Here is a 20044-nt window from a genome sequence, read left to right on the forward strand (position 1 = left end):
GTTGTGCTGGACCTCTGTGTAAATGAGAGAGGATTATGGGAATAAAGGTCTGAGTGAGAGGTGACCATGGTTGTGCTGGAAGTCAGGACAGTTTGAAAAGGAAGGGAAGGCTTGGTGATTCCAGTAAGAGGATTGCTTTCAGTGGCACTTTGAACTTCTGGTCTGGTGTAGCTGAGTTGGAGGTAAATAGATTTGGCTGTTTTGTGAGTAAGTGGGAGAGATTTCGATTTGACCTCCTACTTTTATTTGAAGCTTTATTAATTCTGAAAATATAAATATATGTTAATTCTTACTAGAACAAATGATTCCAGTGTCCTGCCCGTGAGGGCAATCTGCTCTGCCCCATGAAGAGACAGCACACTGAGAGAGATGGGTCTCATTGCCCCGGCAGTCAAACACATCAACCCCTCTGTATCCACTGCCCTGTCCAAACCAGGCCTGTCCTGGAGCTGCTACAGCCTCCCCACAGCCCAGCTGCTGGCAGAGAACAGTGGCATCTCTCAGGTCCCAGTACTGGTCACACACTGCCCTGTATTCACCGCGGTACTGTAGCTCCACCTGGCCAGAACAGGAGTCAGGGCCGCCCACCAGCCTGTAGCCACTGTATTCTGCAGACAGGACAGGCGAGTCAGGAGCCATAGAGCATTAATACCACTCTAGACTTTATACAAAAGACAGGGGAGTCAGGAGCTGTACTGTATGAACGCAGTGTTCAATTATTTAAGTATTATAATGGTTGATTTTACAGTGTATTCATTGTCCAATAACATCTCATACTTACACATTATTATTGAATAATATTTAACTTTAATACACAAGAGTAATTATCTGTCACACTGTGACAAACAAAAATGAATCAAGCAATATGGAAATCACATGACCACAAGACCACTGCCTGCTGCAGCTTGGTGACGGATCCAAAGATATTAGCTTGAGGCCCAATATACAGTGCCCTGAAATGCAAAAGGCAAAAACATATGCTAATTAAAATGTCTAAAAAGTGGCAAAACATATTCTGAAAAGCAAGGATATGCAAACTAAAAAAGAAATCAGGTGTGATTCTGTCTTTAGGTATTTAATTAAACCAGATGATGACACAGTAGAACAGACAATACTCTCAACGTTAGTAGGCAAAGTTATGAGGAAGAGAAGTAATTAGCCCACACTGCTCAGAATGAGAGTTGATTTACACAGCTGGGGATCAGTCCAGACAGCAGTGCTCTCACCTGTACAGGCCAGGCTGATGTCGTTTCTGTGAGAGCAGCTCTGATACTCCCTGGTTGAGGTGGGACAGTCGTTGATTCTGGTTTCATTTCCCTGACATTGGATCTCCTCTGTCCTGAACAGCCCCTGCCCCTCTCCGAAATGAGCCCCTCTCAGCAGCTCTGCTGGAAATCCACAGTCTAGTTGGCGACAGACGACCTCCGCGTCCTTCATTCAAAGTCGGCCTCACAGATTGTACCCCAGGACGGCCATCGCAGAACCTCGACTCTGCCAGAGCACAGACTCCTGCCCCCTGCTAACCGCACTCCTGTACCTGAAGAGAAGTTGACACTTAATCTTCAGGATGCTGCAAGACTAACTGAGGTTCTTATTAGTTCCCTTTCTAGCATGTACTTCATCAAAAACACCAGAGTGAACCCTCTGTGTGCTTAAAGTGTCTCATACTGCTCTGGCGTGGTAGTTGTAATCTCAGTCTAGTTTTACAGTCAGGGACACATCCATCTATGTCCAGTACAATAGACTTGACCAGACATGTGACACAGGTATACACAAAGCATCTGACAAATTGTAGCAGTATTAAAACAAATTAATAGTTTGCATAACATGATTGTGATGCCCTGACGAGCCCCAGTGCTCCTGCAATAAGTCCATCAAATTCCATGGCGAATTCCACACATGGAAGGAGCTCGTCAGGACCATCCTCAACAATCAGCTTATCAGCCTCGTTAGGGGACCTTGCTAGCAGCCATATCACCCTGCAACTCACAACTGGTAACCCACTGAAGCTAAGTAGGTGTGAGCCTGGTCAGTACCTGGATGAGAGACCACTTGGGAAAAACTAAGCCTGCTGCTGGAAGAGGTGTTAGTGGGGACACTATACTGTAAAACAGTATAAAAGCCTGGCCTGTGTCCTGGGACCTTCTAGATACTGTAAACAGATGCCATCCTTTGGATGAGACATAAAACTGAGGTACTGACTCTCTGTGGACATTAAAAATCCCAGGGCGTTTCCTGAAAAGAGTAGGGGTGTAACCCTGGTGTCCTGGTCAAATTTCCCATTGTCCCTTACCAATCATGGCCTCCTAATAACCCCCCTCTCGTAACTGGCTTCATCACTCTGCTCTCCTCCCCACTGAGAGCTGATGTGCGGTGAGTGTTCTGGTGCACTATGGCTGCCGTCACATCATCCAGGTGGGGCTGCACATTGGTGGTGAAGGAAAGACCACATTACCTGTAAAGCCCTTTGAGTGGAGTGTCCATAAAGGTGCTATATAAATGTAAGCAATTATTATTTAAGCAATGAGGAACCTTTCAGACATTGACATTGAGTCAATAACCCTAGTGTGTTTGTTCTCTATTTCAGGTTTCCAGGAGGTAACTACAGTTTTTTCCCAGTTTCTGGTCTCCCAGCTCCAGTTCTCAGACCTTGCCACTCATCCCAGACCCATCTGCATTTCCAGGCACATCTCTCCTGCCTGCCGTTTTCCTTCTTGCCTCATCTGCACATCTCAGCCTTCCACCAGTCCTCCTTCTGTTTTCAATTATCATCATCCAATAAATGCCTTAGTCCTCGCCGCTGCCCAGGCTCCAGACATAATTAATTTGCTGTGCTCCTTTTCCACTCATGGGCCCGCCATATCAAAGATACACTAAAGTAAATGTAAAGAGATAACTATGTGTAGATCTTCTGTATTAAATATTTTAATCCTAAACTGAAAACAGCTTGAAACCATCTGTTAGTCCATCTAAAAGTTTCTGTAGCATTTCTAAATTACCAGACACATAAACTGTTAAATAAACTCAGTTTTGTTTTTTAGATATATTAATATAGGCAGGTCAGTGTAGCCACAGCACCCTTTCATCCAGGAGGGGGTGCAGAAGGACAATCAGAGAGTTACAGTACAAACTGAGATCTTAAGAGAGAAAGAAGGAGGGCTGAGATCTAGACAGACAACAGGAGCAGCTCATGAAGTCTCAATAGCAGTCAGAGAAACTGAAGTCTCATGCCGAGATCTACGATGAAAAATGTAGCTTTAGCAACAATGAAGGTCATCAGATTATGTGTACAAGTTGTAAACAACCTGCATTCTGTAGCTCTTGTGCTGTGGTAGCTCATAAAACTGTCAGGTTTGGAGGTGGTTTGTTGGATTTAAATCTATACAAGTGAATCCAATTGACCTGCAATAAATGAAACTGTAAACTTTCAATAATTTTGAGGCCTGATAGTGATTTTCACTATAACAGCCTCTCCAATAAAAACATGCCCACAAAAAATACAAAACAATCATGAAATTAGTTTGTTCCTTTTTCTTGGATATGATGCTGCCAGGGTGTTGAGGGTTTCTCAGATCTCTCAAGTTCCTTCCAACACAAACAATTATTACTATAATATTAAAAATATTTGGTTTACAGTGATATTTTGCTGTTTTATGTACAAAAGGATTCAGTGATTCAGCTTATTTGCTATTTAATCCTAAAATTGCAGTGTGGGGTCTATTTCCAGCTCTTGAGTAAGAAATGAAAGAGACTTGTACACACAGAATGGCTAGTGTAGCTGTGTCTGAGTGTATGATTTTCATCTCTGTCTCTTTGGCATCACCAGGGCCAGAGATACTACTGAGGAGTCCAGTGAGCATCTGTAAAACTCTTCCCAGAAACAATAGAGACACAGGTCAGCATTCAGACTGACTGTCAGAGACTCAGCTCTAGTTCCAGCAAATAAAGCATTTATGATATGATATAAGCATAGATATTTATGAACTGATAAAAAGAGAACCACCCGTGGAACAAGAGAATCAAGCAGGACCCTCTGACCTGGGCACTGACAGACACTATGGACAAGACCAGGACTGTCACAACCTGGCATTTCTGGAGCAGACCAGACCAGAGTGTCACGTTCGTTAACCCCTCCTCTTATGGACTCTCCAGCCCTTCCTTGTTTTCTACTCACCCTCTGCACCTGCTCCCTGTTCCAGCCCCCTTTTAAGTTCTCTTTAAAAGATAGGCGCTAACTCTATTCTGGGCTCTGCATTGGTTTCCGTACCAGGCGAGTCCGGGACCTGGAAGTGCCTGGTCCTATTAAGGTTTTAGTTCCTGTTTCCGTTCCCCAGCCGGTTCGACCCGATTCCTGTTTTTATTCAGTTTGTCTCAGATGGAAGCCCGGTTTTGGACTTTTGCCTCCGCTTGGATTCCCCCTTGGACTTATTTCTGGATTGTTTGCCTAGACCACACCTCCCCTGAACACCAGCGCACCATGGACACGCCCCCTGTTTCATTACTGACTCCCAGATGCTTTTTCCCTGTGTTTTTCCCACTCTACTCCGGATCGTGTTGTTTGGATAGGGTCCTGAAAGAACGCTTTCGTTACAGGAGTTGTGCTTATCCACATAATATCTAATCACATCAAAACACTCACTGTCATGGAGTTCAGCTCTATTTATACACACCTGGGTTTTGTCATGGAAGCTGGGTTGGTCTCCCATAGAGGGTGGTGATTAGACCCTATGTGAGGCGGTGATTCCAGAAAAAGCACCATAGACAGGGTTTATTGGTGTTCACAGTTTCCAGCACCAGTTACATATATCAGGGTCTTCAGTCATCTTCTGGGTACAGAGAACATGCTCCAACCTCTTTAAACAGGTCTTTAAACAGAGCCATTTTTAAAATTTTAATTCCCCATCATGAAAATGGTTCAGAATTTCACCAGTATAATCTAGCCCATATTACAATATGGGTGAGGTTAGACGCAAATATGAATCACTGGATTACTCTAATAAGCCCAACAAAACTGTTTTAGTTATTTTTTTATATCCAGTGTTGTACTAAGAGTTCATCTTTCATTTACATTCATGTGAACCAGAATGACATTCACTACTCTCTGAGTGAGAATCATCTCCTAGGCCAGCTGGTACTGCAGCTGAACACACAGTGCACTGCAGCACTGAGCTCCACGACACTGAGCCCACAATACCATTAAAACACACCTGATACTGACCAGATCCACTGACAATTGACACCACACCATTAAAACACAACTGAAACTGACCAGACCTACTAACGCCTGACACCGAAATACAATTAAAACACACCTAAAATTGACCAGATCCACTGAAGACCTGGTGGAGGCTGACCTGACACCAGGAAAGCAGACATTTCACCCCACAGCACACTGGAACCCCAGCAGACTCTCTACTCACCAGTGTTAAAAATTTAAAGACACAGTGAAATAGATACAGACACACTAAATGTCCTGGACAGACAGGATGAGCTATTGTTTCAGACAGACAGAGGCTTCCTGTTTTCGTGCTGCAGAGACACACAGATAAGAGAAGAGTTTTCTCAAACTGAAGAGTGCAGTTTCTGAATTTGCAATATGTCTACAATATATTTATTAATTACATCAATTACATTGATTACATCATATTTATGGCATCTATGTATTGCTTATAGTTATGTGCACTATATAAATAATAGTATATAATGCTTTTTTAATAAAAAATGTTAATTATCAGGTTCATTGTTATCATTGTTAAAAATAGCTATAGAGAGAGGGAGTAGTAAAGTGGAGAACAAGACTATTTGAGAAATGAAAGGGGTTGATAATTTACATTGTTTGGTGGACAGACTGGATTTGTAACCCAAGTCACTACTCTGAAACCCTTGACATACAGATCCAGGGTCCGGGATTTTGATTTGTTCAGTTCAATCAATCGTTCGTTTTACTGTCTTATGATATGAATTCTTGTGCTTTGATCTCGCTTTCAGTGAAAGAGTGTCTTCTCCCTCCCTGAGAGACAGCAGACAGGAGGTGTTTGTCCTGCTGTAGCTCTCAGACAGTCTGAGTCTCAGACAGAGTCTCCTGTCTTCTGTATTTGTACCTCTGGTCCCCACATAGGTAGAAAGACATGATGATGGACTCTAGATCAGTGGAGGAGTTCCTCCTACCTGAACACCTCACTCCAGCATCCACATTGTGAGGGAGATTTAACTGTTTTGCTTCTTGTTTTCCACATTCCCTCAGCCCAGATTCTGAACCGCTGCAGGAGACTGAGTGCCACAGGACTGATCCAGATCCTTGTCCAAAGTGAGCACCTCCTAGTGCTGAAAGAGCAGATCCACAGCCTAGGTGTCTGCACACCACTGTAGCATCACTGATATCCCAGTTATTACTGTACACTGTCCCCCACTCTCCTTTATAGTGAATCTCCACTGTCCCCTCACAGGGACTGGCTCCATTCACCAGCCTCACATCAGCACTGCCTGGAGAGAGAGAAACGCTACACATTACATTAAAATCACAACCTTTATTTTTATTTTCTTTTACCTGTATGACTGGATTGCGGGTGAACAAGAGACCATCTTACCTTTCACTCCACAAACCTGTGTTCACATCCTGACTGTGTGTGAGATACTGGAGAGTCTAGCAGCACAGCACAGTGACTGTATGTGAGACATTGGAGAATCGAGCAGTACAGTGAGTGAGTGTGAGACAATGTGCCTACAGAGGGCTGGGACTTGTATTCCCGCTTTTTTTGGAGGTGCGGTCACTACAGTGGTCAGCTGCTGTGGTGTGAGAAAGCTGAATCTTTTCCAGTCTGTTGTATCTGTGCATCAGAGTCCCACATTTAAGAACTGCATGATAAGACTGACCACTAGTCTATATCAGTACTGATAGTACTGATTAGTCACCTCATCAGTAGGTGACTTCTGTCTTTCACAACAGACAAGTGCTTCACAGATTCTCAGTATTTATTCACCTTCAGTAGCAGTATGTAATATTGCTTCCATTATCCATCACAACTCATTATAATACTGATTTTTTACATTTTTGCATTGTTTTCTCTGTAAATATTAAAATATGTGAATAATTTAGGCGTTGCATGTCAAGATCTTAATACTCAATTCACAGAATTAATTTCATACACAGCACATTTGTTATGTATCAGTTACGTTTAATGTTTTGTGCCTATGCATTGTGTTCTGATTTTGTTCTGAGACATTCTAAATAGTAATTAGAAATGAAAGCTCTAGCCAAATTGATAGGAAACGATTCCACAACCCTTACAAATAGTTAATTGCAATTGTGGGTGTAACCATTTGCCTTCCAAATTACACAATAAGTTAATTGTTAATTGTTGATCTTTAATGATTTCAAAATAAAATAAGCTGCTCTTTCTTATCTCAATGCACAGATTCAGTCATCTTCAGGTTTTTGGTATGTTGTGGGAAAATTCTGCTAAGAGGTGTGATGGGTTAATTTTGTAGAATAGGTTGTTGACTGGGTTTTGGAAAGAGGGAGGGTCTTTAGAAGAGCTCTTTAAGGTATTTTCTTTCCATTTGTTACTTTTAAAGAGGGCAAGATGTCAGTTGATGTAGGAGTGAGAACTGTGATTCTCACTGAAGAGTGGAAAGAATGCCAAAGCAGTCAGACTGAGTAGATCTCTCAAGGAACGATTTTGCAGAAGGATCTGGGTGTTTAGGTAGAGGAGGTGATTATTTTTATTCTGCCTGGCTTTAGTTTCACTTTTGTCTGCTTGCTCAGCCTGCTTTACTCAGACCTCCTGGCTCTGGGCCACTTCTACCAGGGCAATGCAACAGATAACACAGTAAAAATATTTTATTAAACTTATGAAAAACCTTCATACAGACCAAATGAATCCTACCTGAGCAGAGCAGTGACACTTCCTGTCCAGCACTACAGTTGACTGTCTGTGGAGAACTGCAGTTCATCAAGTGAGACTCGTCCCCAGAGCACTGAATACCTGTCAGACACACAGCACTGTCACTGTCCCATACAGAAAGAAATTATAGAATTGTAACACAGAGCACTGAATACCTGTCAGACACACAGCACTGTCACTGTCCCATATAGAGAGGAGTTATAGACTTGTACAACAGAGCACTGAATACCTGTCAGACACACAGCACTGTCACTGTCCCATACAGAGAGGAGTTATAGACTTGTACAACAGAGCACTGAATACCTGTCAGACACAGAGCACTTTCACTGTCCCATAGAGAGAGGAGTTATAGACTTGTACTACAGAGCACTGAATACCTGTCAGACACACAGCACTGTCGCCTGTCTCATACACAGAGGAGTTGGATATTTGCACTACAGATCCACAGCCCAGCTGTCTGCAGACCACAGAGGCCTCGCTGTAGCCCCAGGAGTGCTGGAGGAGTCTCCCCCAGGTCCTGTTGTAGTGAACCTCCACCCGGCCATCACAGTGATTCCCTCCTCCTGACAGCCGGACTCCACCCTCTAGAGCTGAGAGGGATGAATCTATAAAATGAATGATCATCACGTTTTATTGTCAGTCAACATCAGTACCATAAAACAGGCCCACAGAGATGGAGAATTTATTTTGTCCAGGTGAAAGGATAGAAAATTTGTTCATACCTGACTGATTGACCCTTTATCTTTTAGTAAAATTAACATGATACATCCATGTGTTCAACCTCAAGAAGCATTCTTTTAAAATAATCATTAACAGTTTTTCAACAAAATGTTTGGATATCATGTTTCCCTTATTGGGTGGCATTGTGGTGCAGTGGTTAACATCACTGCCTCATAGCACTAACAACCTGCATATTCTTTTTTCTGTTTCACACAGTCCAGAATCATTCTGCCAGGTTAATTAAATTCTGGGATAACTGGTCCAAGAATAGAAGTGTGTTTGTGTCTGTGTGTGCACTGCGATGGACTGATATCCCACCCAGGGTGTGTCCTGCCTTTCTCCTGTTGTTTGCTGGGATAGATCCCAGTTCCCCCGTGACACTGAATTGGATGAATGCCGTTAGGAAGTGGATGGATGGAATTTGAATTTTAAGGAGAATTTTTCATTAGAATCCAACAGATTAATGGAAGTGGAGCATCTGCAACGAGTCAAAATTGTGTTTACATTCTGCATGTAATGGCTGCATGCACACAGTTCATATTTTTTAAGTAGTTAACATCATTTAATTATCAAGTGTGTTGGTTCTCACCAGAGCAGATGACTCCTGCGTCCTGTCCATGAGAGCACCCTGCTCTCCCCCATGAAGAGACAGCGCAGTGTGAGAGACGGCTCTCATTGCCCCGGCACTCAAACACATCAGCCCTTACTGGTCCACTGCCCTGTCCAAACCAGGCCTGTCCTGGCACTGCTACTGCCTCCCCACAGCCCAGCTGTTGGCAGAGAGCCCTGGAGTCTCTCAGGTCCCAGTACTGGTCACACACAGTCCACCATTTACTGTCGTACTGCAGCTCCACTAGGCCAGAGCAGGAGTCTGAGCCATTCACCAGCCTGAACCCTGTGTATCCTGCACACAGTATAGGGGAGAGAGTAGCGTCACAGCACATTGAGCTTCCTGCAACTTCCAGCAATAACCCTCAACTCTGCCTTCAAGTATACAACCTAGTACCTCTGATCAATGGGGCTCTAGAGCTCTTCACTGATTAAACCCATAGTACTGACTCAGACAGAGTTATTGTACCAGTGACCAATGGGACTTGGGCAGCTCTTTACTGCTGTATGATGTCTGGAGCAGAACAGAACATGGCCAAGTTATATTTGTTATTTCATGTTTGAAGAAAAAAAATGGATGAGACACAGGGCTCCTGCTCCTGCTGTATTGACATTGAGTCAGGGGAGGGGCTGTAGACCAAAGAGTGCTGGGAAGGACAGGCTGCAGTGAGCAGGTGACTGGCGAGAGTTGAGGGTTGTCTCTCTCCTAAACTTCTGTTAATTTCATGTAGGAGCTACATTACAAAAATAAATTAAATCAATTATCCTGCTCTTACCAAAACACTTCAGTCCCGCGTGGGTGCAGTTCTGTGATTTTGTGGATGACTTTGGACAGGAGAAAATCTGAGATTCATTGCCCTGGCACTGGAGCTCCTCTGTCCAGACCTGTCCCTCCCCCTTCCCGAAATAGATAGATAGATAGATAGATACTTTATTGATCCCGTGAGGTATCTATCTATCTATCTATTTCGGGAAGGGGGAGGGACAGGTCTGGACAGAGGAGCTCCAGTGCCAGGGCAATGAATGAATGAGCTCCTTTCAGCAACTGTGAGGGGGGCCCACACTCCAGTTCTCGACAGACAACTTCTGCATCCTGCCAGTCAAAGTCAGAGTCACACACTGAGCCCCAGGTCTCTCCGTGCTGCACTTCCACTCTCCCAGAGCAGAGATTACTGCCTCCAACCAGCCTGACCCCTCGATGAGCTGGAATATCAGAACAATAACAGAGATCACTGTCACTGACTAGTGTGACACCTCAATGAGCAAGGGATATCAGAACAAAGAAACAGATCACTGTCCCTGACCAGTCTGACCCCTTAAACACACTCTAGAAAAGACCAGGACTGTCACAGCCTGGCACTACTGGAGTAGGACTGTCTGACCTGGGCACTGAGAAACTCTAGACAGCACCAGGACTGTCACAGCCTGGCACTGCTGGAGCAGGACTTTCTGACCTGGGCACTGACAGGACCTCTGGACAAGACCAGAGTTGTGCTTCTTCTCAGATCACAGAGAAACACTCACTGTCATGGAGTTCAGCTCTATTTACACACACCTGGGTTTAGCACTCAGCTCCTGGCAACAATGCATTACAAGTAAATACAGGACCATCGGTGTCTTAAAGAAGCCTTTAAAGACTCTTTAGAAAGAGCTAATCTTTAAACTTTTTTTCCTCATCATGAGGAGTGAAGACGTAAGAGTTCCAGTCTTGAATTGTAAACCAGAAATCATTTAATTACCTGAATGAGCTTAGAGAGCTGCTCTTGTTCATTTCTATCTATAGACAATGCTGTGTTGAGACCTCATCTTGCAAATCAATTCTGGACACATCTGAAACAGACATGCAGTCACTCTGCCGTTGAGAATCTGCCTCTGGGCCAGCTGGAACTGCAGTCCAGGGCCGGCGCAACCCATAATTGGCCCGGGTGCAAGTAAATACAAAAGCCCACCCCCCTTCCCAGCTTCCTTCTCCTTCTGCCAGTGCACACAGAGCAAGAGAGCAGAATTCAGAATGATTTAAAATGGGCTAACAATAATTAGTAACTAGTTATTTAAAAGTGAAAAACATGGGTGTACCTTACAACTTCACTTGTCGCGCTTTCATCGCAGGAAACTTAGCAATGATATCACTGAAATCCACCTGCTTTGCGGTGCTGTTCTCTATAGATGGCAAAGCCAGAGCTGACAGTCTTTCCTGTGACATGGTGAACCTAAGATAAGTTTTGATCAATTTCAGCTTCCTAAACGAGTGTTCAGCACTGGCGAAGGCAACTGGAATTGTTAAAAACACTTGATATGCTTTGGAAATGCAGATTTCATATCTTTGTTGACCAAATACTGCAATACTTCAGACGGAGTGTTGACTTCATTGGGGAACAGATGAGACAGAAAGTTTAATTCAGTTGCCAAATCTCTGCCATGAATGTCTTCTTAAAACAATGCAAGACTGTTGCAGGCTTCAGTTGAATTATCTTCTGTATTTTTTATTTTAAACAAAATGCCAAAAAGATGTCTGAATTCGTTCAAGAAAGATAAACATTCTTCTCTCTCCCTGATGACAGTATCCAGAAAGCAATTGAAAAAGTTCACTTTAATCTTTTCCTCTCCTTTCAAAGGCTCATTCACTGATGTCTCACTGGGAAATTGTTTTCTGTGTCATGTACGATGCTCTGTGAAGATGGGCAAAATGTCAATTTTTCGGGTGAGATCCTTTCCCTTTTCAATGGCATCCTGGAATGCTGTTTGTCGATATATTGACAGCTGCTCTTTCACAGATGTGACAACATGAAGTGTGTCTCTCACGTTAAGTTTTGGTGATTGTAGGACTACATTGGCATGGTCAATTGTGCATAGTGCAGTGTTCCAAATTACCAAACTCGCTACAAAGTCAAATGTCTCGATTGTTTTAACAAGGCTTGTGACTTCAGACAGGGTTTCAGCATCACGTAATCTGCTCAGTAACATCAAGCATTGCATCTCTAAGCTCCGGTAGTTCCTCAAACACTGCTTTTGTGGCATCAGCATGCGTTCTTCACCTTGTTTCTGTCAGTGATTTCAAATTTAATCGTTGCAGATGGCTTTGGAGAATACCCCACTGCTTTGCTGACTTTGCAAACATTTTGTACAGCCAATTCAGTATTTTCAAAGTTCTTGGCTTCGATGGAGGATTCAGCAGCATGTTGTACACTCCTCTGTGTACACACCTCAAGTTTGCCCAATTATCGTAGCATTGCCCGCTATGATCTTCAATTTTAATGTCATATTTGTTTTGTCGTTCCAGCAACAATTCAGTGAGTGCTTCACCAGTTGTATTTTCCACCTCAACAAATTCAAGGAAACTCTCATGTACTTCTTTTTCATCTGTTGTGATATATCGTAATACTAGTGACAACTGCTCTTTATGTGAAATGTCTGGTGTACAGTCAAGCTGTCTGTATTTTCTGTCTAATTTTCTCTGAGACTGTGAGACTTTTTGTGTTTTCTTATTGTCTTTTCTGTTCCTTACAGACTTACATTTCTAGATCGTTTTCATGTTGCACACTAATGAACATAACTTAGCTAAATGTAAGCTTGTCTGTTGCTCAGTCTTGCAGGGATGCAGGTTGCGTTATCCAGTTCTACATATTCTGGAATAACCAATTGCAAATCATCCACACAGCCATGTTTTCCAATAGATCGTTGTGTTTTATTTTAAAATATACTACACTAATATTGCTATTGGATAACAGATTTGTTCATGGTTGTATCAGAACTCATGAAGGTGGGATTGAGGCACAGTGAGAGACAGGCTGATGAGCTAGTCTACTGAGTACTGAATTATGAGGGTAATGGATAGTTTTTTTTTTGGAAATGGAGAGTAACTTTGATAACTATGATATATTTCAGAGATAATGTAAATAATATGGTTTAAAGTTGTGAATAAAACTGAGACTGCGACTAACACCATTGAAATAAACTGTTTGTACTGCAAATTGTGACAGATGCTCAAGACTCTCATAGATCATTGGCGCTCACAAAATCCATTCCCTAAACTTTGCACCACAGAAACTCTAATTTCCACAAAAGTCTCTCCCATAAAGGTTTCTCCCTTGGAAATATGAGCTTCCTGGTTTGAAATCATCACCAAACAGTTGTCCTTTAATAACTGGTCAGGTGACTGACAGTTTTCTGGGAACAATTGTTCAGTCCAGAACCTGAAACTCATCTCCTCACAAAATAGAAAAATAATATTTCTTGAAGACAATATCTTAGTGTGTTCTAGTTTAAGATGGTAGAAAAGAGGGAAACTGATTGATATATTCAATATCACAATTTGGACCTACTTGGAACAAAATGAATATAAACTATCCTACCAGAGCAGATCACACCAGCATCCTCATGATGGCCACAGTTTTCCACTCTCCACCCAGCTGATTTACAGTCGCTGAGTGCTGACTCCTGCCCAGTGCAGGAAACATCATCCAGCCAGGATGGTTCAGCTCCTGGTCCAAAGTGAGCTCTTCCTGGTGCTGATAGAGCAGAATCACAGCCCAGTTGTCTGCACACCACTACAGCGTCATCCAGATCCCAGTGATCATCACACACTGTCCCCCACTGTCCCTCATGATATATCTCCACTCTCCCCTCACACTGACTGGCACCATTCACCAGCCTCAGATCAGCACTGCCTGCAGAGAGAAACAATATACATTTATACAATGTCATTTATAACGTAGAGACTTAAGAGGGCGATGTGGTGGCTCTGTGGCTAAAGATCTCCGCCTGTGGCTAGAAAGCTGCCAGTTCATATCCTGTGGCTGGTAGAGGAATCCTACTCTGTTGGGCCCCTGAGCAAGGCCCTTAACCCCAACTGCTCCAGGGGTGCTGTATAAACGGCTGACCCTGCGCACTCTCCCCAAGCTTCTCTCGCTGTCTGGGTGTCTTATGGAGAGCAAGCTGGGGTATATGAAAAGACAAATTCATAATACAAGAAATTGTATATGGCCAACAATCTTATAACTACATCTACAGGATATTTTATATTCACACATATTAGAATCACACCTGGTATTTGTATTTTTATTTTGTTTTTCCTGTTTGACTTGACTGTGTGATTGATACTGAAGAGTCTAGCAGCACATGGTTAGTTGTTGTGTAGTGAGTGCTGAATTGCTGATACCTCATCTGTTGTACAGTATGTGTGCCACAGACCTCTACATGTATTAACTACATGATAACTAGTCCTCTAGTCTGTATCAGGTAAGAGATTTAAGCACTGTTGAGTTACTAAGTATTGTATTTGAACATGAGAGTTAAGAAAGTACAATTTGGAAAAAAAATGTTCTCATAATTGACAAGTACTTTACAGCTTGTGCTGAAATATATGTAAAGTGTACAGTATATTCTCATTCTCTTGTGAATATTTAACTACATTTGTTTTAATATGAAGTGTTCATTCACCTTTAGTTTGCAATATGACTATTTCTATTGCATATTACAAATTTTAAAACTATTTTTTTCATTCAGACATTTTTTGCTCTGGAAACTAAACGTGTATATTTAAAAAAACATTTTCAGCTTTGAACTTTCAAGATCATGAAATACATGATTCACTGATTGAATTATTCATTATCATAATCATATTATATGCTGAACTGTACCACAATAACTCACTATGTTATTGCAATGTTGTCCTGAGAAACAGCTTAAAACTAATTATTTAAATATTTAGTTTTCTCTGTCCACAATTAACATCTTGCATTTGATTATATATTTAAAAAGCACAGCGCACAAGTTTTGAAAAAAAATATTCTTATTTAAACTTGGTTATATCAGAAAAATAATCTCTATCATTATTAATCAGAAAGCTAACCTGAAAACACAATTACTTTTGGTGTGTAATATCAGCCAAATGCAGTATACACATACATTTATACAGTGTTCTCAACCTGTTAAAAATAACAGCAACAGTAAGTCAACAGCATGTATAAGTTTTACTATCAAGTCATAGTTAAGGTATTCCATTTAATGTTTAAAGAGCAGGTTAAAACCTATGTGAAATTTTTCACATCAGGAGTAGCATAAGTTAAGTCATTTCTAATTTCCACAGATATAGCAAAAACGACGTGTTTAACCCAAGAATGCTCAATCACAGGGTGTTATACTTCATGTATGCAAAAGACAGTACATGTGCTCCTGTATATTTTTTTTCCAAAAAGAAGAGTGTGACAATATTTTTCTTATGTTAAAGTCAATGCTACTGTACACAAGACAATTTTATTAATTAATTGCTTACACTTTATATAGCTTATATAGCGCTTTTCTGGACACTCCACTCAAAGTGCTTTACAGGTAATGGGGACTCTCCTAGGCCTAATAGGCCTTATTGTGTATATAATCCAAGATATTAATATAGTAGGCAATCTTTTTTCAGAAATTATCTATCAAGTTTAAACAAAATACTGCCTCATATTGTGGCCAGCAGCCATATTACCCTGCAGCTCTAAAGTAGCTACCCACTGAAGCTAAGCAGGGTTGAGTCTAGTCAGTACCTGGATGGGAGATGTCCTGGGAAGCTTTGGTTGCTGCTAGAAGTGGTGTTAGTTGGACCAGCGAGGGCACCCACTCTGCAGTCTGTGTGGGTCCTAATGTCCTGGTATAGTGGCGGGGAAACTATATTGTAAAGGGTGCTGTCTTTTGGATAAGATGTTAAACCAAGGTCCTGACTCTCAGTGGTCATTTAAGATCCCCAGGCGTTTCTCGATAAAGGAGTTATCACGGTGTCTGGGCCAAATTTCCCCCCTCGGCCTTTACCATGGCCTCCAAATTGTCCCCTTGTATGAATTATTTACGATTGCAAATCCCTCCTCTTAAGGGCGATCCAGCCCTTCCTCGTTTGCCTCATTCCCCACACCTGTTCCTTGTTCCTACCCCGTTTCAGTTCACCTTTAAAAGCCAGGCGCTCACTTCACTCGAGGCTCTGCATCTGATTTCCACATCGTGGGACCTGGTTGCGCCTGGCTCCGTCGTGCTTTTAGTTTTCTGCTCCTGTTCCTGTTCCCTCCCGCCAGTCCTGACCCGGCACCTGTTTTTAATCCCTTGTTTTGATGGATTACCCGGAAAGAACTGAACATTACAGAATGCAGAGCCAACACCTGGACCCCACGGATGGCACCCTGGCAGTCCGGACTCCATCCTTTTTTTTCTGTTTAGAGCTTCGGAGCCGCCTGGAAAGGAGGGAGGTACTGTTATGATCGCAAACCCTCCTCTTAAGGGCGCTCCAGCCTTCCTCGTTTGCCTAATTTGCCTCATTCCCTGCACCTGTTCCTTGTTCCAGCCTCCTTCCTGTCTCCCTTTAAAAGCCAGATGCAGTCGCCAATCAAGGCTCTTGAAGAGATAAGAGAGATGCCCAGGAAATGGGATAATAATATCATTTTCTTGTTTTTGTATGTTTTTGCAAACTATGCAGTTTAGTGGCTTGACGTAGGCTTTGTGCTCAAATGTATATAAAGATGCTGCCTGTCCTTGGTCAGTAAGATAAGGACATGTATTTGGTAAGATGGCTGTAGGCCCAGAATATGAAAAGAACTAACTGTTGTCTAGTCTAGTAACTTAGATATAATTAATTGGCAGCTGTTGCTGTTTCATCATGTGTTTAGAATGTCATAGTAACTCTTTGTGTTTTAAGGTATAAAGGACCATCTTCAGCTACTTATTTTTTAAGTCTGGTGGTTGCAAGCCAGACTTCCATATGCATATGAATAAAGAGACTTCTGAGACCTGGCACCTGTTTTTAATTCCTTGTTTTTGATGGATTACCCAGCCATGGACTTTTGTGCTTTTTTGGATTCTCCCTTTGGATTTCTTCTGGATTGTTTGCCTTGGCCACACCTCCCCGGATCACCAGCACTGCATGGACATGCCCCGCTGTTTTCATCCCCATATTCCTGCATGATTTTTTCCCCAGTGTTTCCTCACTATTCTGGATTGTGTCGTCCGCATAAGGTCCGGAAAGAACTGTTCGTTACATGATTGGCTTGCACTGGCCCTGCGATGGACTGGCGCCCCATCCAGGGTGTACCATGCCCTGTGCCCGTTGCGTGCTGGGTAGGCTCTGGCTTCCCATGACACCATATGCTATAAAGCGGTTTGGTAAATTACATAACATGGCTATCTCATATAATCACAATACTTTTCTCATTTGAAAGCAAAAATATTTTTTCTCTGTGATGCTACTAAGCTTCCATAATATTGTGTTTAAATGAGTATAACATAATTTATACAACTTAATTAAAAACAAATAGGTTACAGGCCATAAATTGAAGTGAGATTTTGATTAATTGTACATTGGTGGAGGTGAAAATTCTTATTAATGCAACAAATAAAATATTTTAAGACAATTCATTTTTTTCCCTTACTTATAGAACCAGAATTAAAATCAATTATGATTTTTATAGCATTATGATTTTAAGAAATACCCATTAAGCTGATTTTTAAATTAGAAAAAAAACATGCAACCTAAAATTCTTCTGGTCACTACAATGGACAGTGGTTTAAATGACTATATGACAGTAGGCTGGGACTGTTCCTGTATTTTTCTGGGGGGAGCTCCTTATTCCAACTCTTGGGACTTGTGTTCCTGTGTTTCAGGAAGCTGTGGTCACTACAGTGGCCAGTGGCTGTAATGAATGTAGAACTTCAGATGGCTGGGACTTGTGGTCCTGCATTCCATGATATTGTGGTTCCTATACTGGACAGTGACTGTACTAACTCCTGGAACTTGTGTTTCTGTGTTATTGGGACCTGTGATCATTGCAATAGACAGTGGCTATAATGAGTATGTGACGTCAGAGGGCTGGAATTTGTGTTTCTGTGTGTCTGGGTTCTGTGGTCACTACAGTGGTCAATGGCTATAATGACTATAACTTCAGAGGACTGGGATTTTTGTTCCTGGGCGTCTGAGTCCTGTGGTCACTACAATGATCAGTGATTCAAATGACTCCAGGCCTTCAGACAGCTCACTAAAGTGGTCATTATAATTACTATGTTTCTGTGTTTCTGGGAACTGTGGTCACTAGAGTGGTCAGTTGCTCTACTGCCAGTGTTCCTGGGTATCTATGAGTTGTGGTTACTACAGTGCTGAGTGGCTGACAAGGCTTCACATGTTGTGCTGAAATGTTTTTGAGGTGTATATTCTCATTCTCTGTGTGCACAATGTATCTCTAGCCCTTACCTGTCAACATGATTGACTGATTAAATTATACTAAAGAACAACATTTTTCAAAATTACCAGATGGGTATACTGACACCAACTGTGCTATTGTGATGGTGTCCTGAGATACTGCTCAAAAATAAAAAATCGAGTCCTGTGGTTATGAATCTCTAAGTAATTGCCTGTTTAATTTCTCAAGATTTAATTTGTATGATATTATGTAATTAAAAATTGTATTTGTATTACCCATATTATACCCTTGTTTTTAATAATTTAAGGATTTTAATGTACACGGAACAAATAAAAAAGCATTCTAATTAAAACTTCAAAATATACAAAATAACCCCTGTCATTATGTAACTAATATTAAAACAAAAATTAAATTATTTAGCTGTTAAATATCATTCAAACCTTGTATAAGCATAAGCCAGAACATCCAGAAAAGGTTTAATTGTTTGCAACAATGTCCTGTAGCTGTTAAATTATTGCTGTTACACCTCAGTTTCTGATAAGACCCCAGTTAATAAGAATACACCTACAATACTAATGATTTTCACAGCTGATGTTAAATTCTGTATTATATAACTTATAAAGCAATAAAGAATGTAACCTTCATCAGACACATCATACTTTTGCTACAACCAAACCAGATAATACTAATATCAATTTTATTTTAACACTTTGAAAAGAGCCAATTGTCCCATGACTTCAGTGTTTTATATTTTCAAAACATAATTGCATGTCTTTAAAGTGAAGAATTCACACTAATAATGTCCTATCATAATGGAACCTATTCTTATAACACCCACAGGAAATATTTGTTTTCACAGCAACTGAATATCAAACAGCTTAACGATAGAAACCTGGGCTGTCTGAATACACATAATGACAGCATTAATACTTAAGAGATTAAAACACATTTACCTCCAATCTATAATAATAAAATATCAGTCTTAATAATACTCCAGTCCTCAATAACACGCTGATCTCTATTAATAAATGAATCTGTAAAATAAAATACCAGTGTCTCATAATACTCCAGTATTTAATAACACACTTATCAGTATTAATACTCCAGTCTTTAATAACATTTGTATCTCTATTAATAAACAGTCTGTAAACATAAAATATCAGTGTATCTATTATACTGCAGTATTTAAAAACACACTGATCTCCATTAATGCTCCTGTATGTATTAATAAAATATCAGTGTCTCAATACTACTCCAGCTATCTCTGTTAATGAACTTGATCTTGAACTTTATTGCCATATGTAGCCGGTACATGTACTGGTACAATGGAATTCTTACTTACAGAATGTCTCTCGATTGTTAAAAAAGACTTGTGTTAATGGACAAGTCTATAATAATACCACACAGAGGAGTCAGAATTAAACACAATAAAACAACCCAGGGTAAATATTTCTGAATTACCCTGTATGATATAATATTATTATAAAAGCATTTTTATTGCTAATTCTTCTTCTTTTTTAATATAAATGAAGAATTTCTCACGTGGTCCAGCATATCACTGAAATAACAGTAATAATAACAGTAACAGGTAAGTTAAATAACTTCTTAAAGGTTTTATACAATAAATATTTTTTTTTACAAATTAATCAA

The 20044-nt window shown here is 41.1% G+C and overlaps 1 protein-coding gene and 1 pseudogene across 1 annotated transcript; both read right to left on the bottom strand.

Moving 5' to 3' along the window:
- LOC148813170 (antigen WC1.1-like) overlaps positions 1-7953 on the bottom strand; it is an 85697-nt pseudogene extending 77744 nt beyond the window's left edge.
- Positions 7954-8338: 385 nt separating this feature from the next.
- Positions 8339-18454, bottom strand: LOC148813177 (scavenger receptor cysteine-rich domain-containing group B protein-like). The gene is made up of 6 exons (XM_088908428.1): positions 18445-18454; positions 13586-13900; positions 10265-10427; positions 10010-10143; positions 9332-9528; positions 8339-8488 (listed from the first exon to the last, which is right to left on the bottom strand). Exons 1-6 carry the CDS (start codon positions 18452-18454, stop codon positions 8339-8341), a joined length of 969 nt encoding a protein of 322 aa, XP_088764554.1.
- Positions 18455-20044: the final 1590 nt, after the last annotated feature.

Source organism: Atractosteus spatula (assembly GCF_055471065.1).
Source record: "Atractosteus spatula isolate fAtrSpa1 chromosome 10 unlocalized genomic scaffold, fAtrSpa1.hap1 SUPER_10_unloc_10, whole genome shotgun sequence".
Classification (NCBI taxonomy): Eukaryota; Metazoa; Chordata; class Actinopteri; order Semionotiformes; family Lepisosteidae; genus Atractosteus; species Atractosteus spatula.